This window comes from Blastocystis sp. subtype 4 (assembly GCF_000743755.1).
Source record: "Blastocystis sp. subtype 4 strain WR1 chromosome Unknown seqid_0470, whole genome shotgun sequence".
NCBI classification, from domain to species: Eukaryota; class Bigyra; order Opalinata; family Blastocystidae; genus Blastocystis; species Blastocystis sp. subtype 4.
In genome coordinates this window covers 1-5,326 of record NW_014569077.1, presented here as the reverse complement: position 1 = coordinate 5,326, position 5,326 = coordinate 1, and the positions used below count along the sequence as shown (strand labels likewise).

Sequence of the window (5,326 nt, the reverse complement as noted above, 5' to 3'; positions counted from 1 at the left end):
ACAGTTTTCAGTATGAATCACATCATAGAGTCTGCATATTACAGAAACGAACAAAATCAACCGAACAATATTTGGATGATGTAATTCCTTCAGAAGGGCAATTTCACGAATTGCTGTACTTGGGATTCCTTCTTCTCGAGAATTCAAGCGAATCTTCTTGAGTGCAACAATCTCACCTAATCATAAATGAATACAGAGTTATATAACCGGTACGCGTATCTCTTGCCTGAAATACAACTCCATACGTTCCTATACATCAGATCCATCTGCTGATTTATCTACCTTCACCAACCTTGTTCAATTCCTCATAACGCTGCATTACTACCAAAAGAGAAGAATAATGCTAGATACAAAATTCTGTAACTCCAATATTTAGGACTATTTTTGCTGAGCGATCTTTTGTTCTATATAGGATAAATCTATCGTATACAATCATTCAAAGACAAAGAAGCGATCGAAAGTGCGATTGGGATCCCCATAATTTGATTGTGTGATTGACAAGGTTTACAAAAGACACTAGATTCATCGTGTATTGACAATATATGATAGAATAATGTATAGATTGTAACAGATCCAAACGATGAATAGATACGCTGTATTGTCAACCATCGGTTCTGGAGCTACATCTGTTGTAAAACTCGCTAAGGATACGAAATCAGGTATTCTTTCTTTTGTTTTTGGTAAACATAGATCGATTTGTAGTTCTGAAGCAGTTCCATGTAACAATATCCCAGTTATCAGAAGAATCAAAGAAGCGAATGGAAGAAGAAGTGAAGATTCGTTTGATTTGTGAAGTAGATAGCTATTCAGTCCTCCTTGTCTCATCCATCGATTATTCAATACTTGGGATCCTTCATTCATGATGACTATAGAGTGATTGTGATGGAGTATGCTAATGCTCGCTCTCTTCGTTCTGTATTCATAGGTGGTTGTTCTGATATAGTATTTGAATTACCTTGTAAAGACCAAAACGACCATCCCTGTCATCATATTGAAGAAATGGTTGATGACCATTGCTGAAGTATTATCGTATATCCACTCCCAGTACTGTATTCTTTATTTCTGTACCTAGACATATCATTCATCGTGATCTAAAGCCAGAGAACCTTCTACTCACAACTCCCACTCCAGTCCCTCTTACTGAAAGTGAAGTGGAGAAAGCGTACAGTCCTGAGTCCATTACACAGCTGAGGGTGAAGGTTGCGGACTTTGGAATTGCTCGTGAGGCTACAGATGTAAGTGTTTGAATTGAATAATAGATAGATGTTTGCAATGACCCAAGTTGGAACGCCCTACTACATTGCTCCCGAAGTTTGTCAGAATCGAGTCTATACAAACAAGATCGATATGTGGTCTCTTGGATGCAGTAATGAAAAAGATGAATATGAACACTAGTATTATATGAACTTATGACTCGAAAGCCGCCTTTCCAGAGTTCAACAATAGGAGGGTTATTCAGTAGTATTATTTTCTCCCCTGTACAATTCCATTTCCTTCCATTTATACACAGACACCTCAACTACCAACCAATTATCCCAAATCCATGTGTATTATAGTACAACAATTGCTCAGTGTATGAACTGTAAGCGTATCTTTACTAGAAATCCCCTGATCAACGACCTAGTGCAGAGGACATTCTTCAATATCTAAAAGATGTCCCAACGACAAAACCACAACCTATCACAACCGGTACCTCGGTGTATGCAGCAGGCAGACGATACTCCATTAGCTCCAAATCACCCCGTGTTACATTTAGTGAAGGCAGACAATCGAGAGAGGATCCATTGGAGGATCTATCGTTTTCCTTTTTAAACGACAGACAAGAAAGGACTCTCTCTCGGACATATGGTTCTGGCAGTCTTCGTAGTCGCAAATACACTCCATCTCCCTCACCTCATCCTTTGATGGATGAGTCATCCTCCGAAACAGACGAGGATGACAGCTATATCTATTCTCTTTTTCGCAAGTAGTCTTCATTTGCGTCTTGTTGCTTGATAAACACTCCTTTGTTTCTCCGATTTCGTCACTTATCTTTTAAGGAGAACCAAAACATATCTTCCATTGTTACCAAACAATAATTGTCTAACATAAACTTCTAATTCTTAATAATTGATCTCAATGAACCGGAGATTAAGATTATTGGATCACGTATACTGTAATCATGTGTGTTTTGTGTATCACTCTTCATCTTCAGGATCCCCGGCAAATTGAAGGGAAGATCATATCTGCCGAAGATGATGCAAATGGTGATATTCGATATTATGTCTTATTTCCTGGGAATGAACAGTTGTCCCTGATCTATGCATCTGATTTAACACTTTGCAGTAGTACACGATATACAATTCTTTCGAGGAGTTCGTTCATGGAGAAGTACTCATGTTTAGGCATTTTACAACTCCATCCATATCAACAGGAAGAACTCAGTGAAAATGAAATCCAGAATATTCTGAACGTACTTATGTTCTTCTATGGCCATGTGTAGAATGACATTGAAAACCCTGCCATTCGAAGGACACTATGGTATGATCTGATATTCTACAAATCAGATTTGATTCCTTGTCAGTGTCAGAATCTAAATGACGTGCCGAAACGTGTTCATCCAACTGTCCTTCGACTCTTGCAGTACCCAATTCCTGACGAAATTCGTTGTTTCTATTGGGCTTTGAGTTTAGGAGTATTCGATCGCTATGAGAATGGCTACTTTTCGATAATTCATAATAAACAAGCATCTATTCCTGATAGCAATCTGCGAGTGATTGAAGCTGATTTGAAGCGAATGGACATTTCTCATGAGGAGTATGAGAAAGTATATAGTGTTCTTGTATTTGTAATGAAGGAAGTATGATTTAGATATCTATCTACCTTCATGATCAAGAAATGGGATATGTCCAAGGTATGCACAATATCGTCTATCGCCTCTTACAGTTATTTACAGAAGAAGAAGCATTCTATATTTTTCTTGGAGTTGATTCATTGCTTTCTCTTCAATTCTAGATTACTGAGTTTCTTCCTGCCAAATTCTATAGCAGTGATATTGAAGGTATTTACTCTATGCATAGTGCAGTAGCTGATATTCTTAAAGAAGAAGATTCATTTTTCTATCAAGTTATTGAGAAGAATACAGGCGACTTTATTGTGTTCTCTTCTCCATATTTTAAATGGATTGCAAATATCTTCACACATCCGTTTATTGCTTCTTTCTCCTTTCAATTTCTTGATCTTGCTTTCTCGCTTGGTAGCTGGTCTCTGACTATGGGAACAGTGGCTCTTCTGCTTACGAATCGAGATCAGTTGATGCGAATGCATCACTTGGAAGAAGTGGAAGCAACTTTTCAGAATATTGCAGAACAGATGGAGAATGAGGATGTTCCATTGCTAGTTCGTCGTGTGTATGAGTTATGTTTGCGAACAAATGTCCATTCTGTTCTCCTCTACCAACAACATCACAAACTGGAATACACTAGTCAGAGTCAGGATGAACGGGTATTGAGTATAATGGAGGAACAGAACGGGATTGTTGGCGATCTGTGCAAGGGTTCCAAGACAGCTTTACGCGATTCTAGATTATCGTTAGAGAATTCTTCTTCTCAGCTGTCTCTGCATGTGAAGAAACTCAGTCAGAGTCTAAAGCGAGTAAGTGGGTTCGAGAGTGCGGGAGAGGAAGGTCATGAGTATTATCATAGTATTCGTTCGAGTCTTGTGGGAAGCGATCCAGATCATATTCCATCATTCAACGAATTTGTTGATGTGTATGAAGAGGAGAGTGATGATGATGCTTGGCGTACATCACTCACTCATGAAGACAACAGTGTATGCGAGATTCACCAAACAGAAATGGATGAAGAGAGCTCAGAAGAAGAGATTGTACTGAAATCTGAAAAGGAGGGAGATCATACTTCTCAGTCATCGTCCAGTACGTCTAAGTTCTCATTGTCATTTCCGTTGAAAATCAAACCAGCAGATCAACTGTTGAACAAAGTTGGTATGATGTATGATAATCTTACTGAACGATACGTATACCGAAATATGCATAGCGACACTGATCATGTTGTAAGTATTGACCTTAATGGTGATGGACTAGTCTGATGGCTGCTTTTTGCTTGGTGACAAGATAGAGTATAAGAGGGATTATCTTTCTTTATTTTGATAGTTTCACTGTTTGGTTTTTATCCAAATCCACTTTAATACACTCTGTAATAATCCCCGCGGTTTCATAAGACTGATACACAAATGGAATACAGAAGACTGCAGATTCGGGATGGCAGACTCGAAGCCCATCAAATGTGTCATTGTAGGGTAAGGATCTAGATAATTTGAACATGATCCCTAGAGATGGTGCTGTGGGAAAGACCTGTATATTGATTTCGTATTGTAAAGATAAATTTCCGGAAGACTATGTTCCTACAGGTAGGATGCTAAGCGATATACTAAAGATTCATAGTATTTGACAATTATCAAATGGACCTGGAAATCAAAGGAGAGATCCAAAAGTTTGAATTGTGGGATACTGCAGGTACTAGATTCTGATTATTTGTAAGTACTGTAGGCCAAGAGGATTATGAACAGCTGAGACCGTTATCTTATTTCGAAACGGATATATTTCTTATCTGCTATTCAACAGTAGAGTAATGATTTATAGTCGGTTTCATGACTAGCCGTTCATCGTTTAATAATGTATATAAAGTAGGACAGAAGATTGTATGGTCACAAACAGTGGTATGATGAACTGAAAAGTTATTGGAAAGACAAATCACGCCCTCTACCAGTAATGCTTGTCGGGAACAAAACAGATTTAATCACAAATCCCACAGTATTGAGAAGGCTAGCAGAGAAGAAGGAGAAGGTTGTTACTATGAAAGAGGTGTGAAGTAGTACATATGATTAATCCTAGTCCCAAGAAGTTGCAAAGGAAATTGGTGCATTTGCGACAGTACAGTGTAGTGCGAAAACACAGGAGAATCTGAAGAAAGTGTTTGATATGGCAGTAAATGTTTGAATGTATTAGTTGGTTGACCTCTAGTATGTTTTAGAATATCGTTACTCGAAGGAGAATAGTTGTTGTATTGTCTAGCACATATTTCGTGTCTTTAGGTAGACAGTACCTAATTTTGCATTTATAAAAGTTGAAGCTAGTAATATAGAGGAATTGCTTGTTGAAAACTCAGTTTCCCTGTTTGTTTCCACGATTCTAGGCATCAAAGACCAAAACTTGATTATAACGTCTCGAAATCATGAGTGCTTCTGATACAGACAAACGAATTGAGCAGATGTGTGAGTTCATCAAGCAAGAAGCGATTGAAAAGGCAACTGAGATCAAGATCAAGAC

The 5,326-nt window shown here is 38.2% G+C and overlaps 3 protein-coding genes across 3 annotated transcripts; all 3 read left to right on the top strand.

Annotated features, from left to right (window-relative positions):
* Nucleotides 1-580: 580 nt before the first annotated feature.
* Nucleotides 581-1,395, top strand: JH06_4886 (serine/threonine protein kinase; the record flags this gene model as incomplete). Its single annotated transcript, XM_014669596.1, has 6 exons — nucleotides 581-659; nucleotides 691-770; nucleotides 799-915; nucleotides 944-1,044; nucleotides 1,073-1,235; nucleotides 1,264-1,395. The coding sequence occupies 6 exons, from the start codon at nucleotides 581-583 to the stop codon at nucleotides 1,393-1,395; spliced, it is 672 nt and encodes a 223-aa protein (XP_014525082.1).
* Nucleotides 1,396-2,362: 967 nt separating this feature from the next.
* On the top strand, nucleotides 2,363-4,086 carry JH06_4885 (GTPase-activating protein; the record flags this gene model as incomplete). Its single annotated transcript, XM_014669595.1, has 4 exons — nucleotides 2,363-2,452; nucleotides 2,483-2,821; nucleotides 2,851-2,964; nucleotides 2,995-4,086. 4 exons carry the CDS (start codon nucleotides 2,363-2,365, stop codon nucleotides 4,084-4,086), a joined length of 1,635 nt encoding a protein of 544 aa, XP_014525081.1.
* A 172-nt stretch (nucleotides 4,087-4,258) lies between these two features.
* Nucleotides 4,259-5,071, top strand: JH06_4884 (Rho family GTPase; the record flags this gene model as incomplete). Its single annotated transcript, XM_014669594.1, has 8 exons — nucleotides 4,259-4,296; nucleotides 4,331-4,407; nucleotides 4,442-4,513; nucleotides 4,547-4,625; nucleotides 4,656-4,683; nucleotides 4,715-4,861; nucleotides 4,892-4,990; nucleotides 5,021-5,071. The coding sequence occupies 8 exons, from the start codon at nucleotides 4,259-4,261 to the stop codon at nucleotides 5,069-5,071; spliced, it is 591 nt and encodes a 196-aa protein (XP_014525080.1).
* Nucleotides 5,072-5,326: the final 255 nt, after the last annotated feature.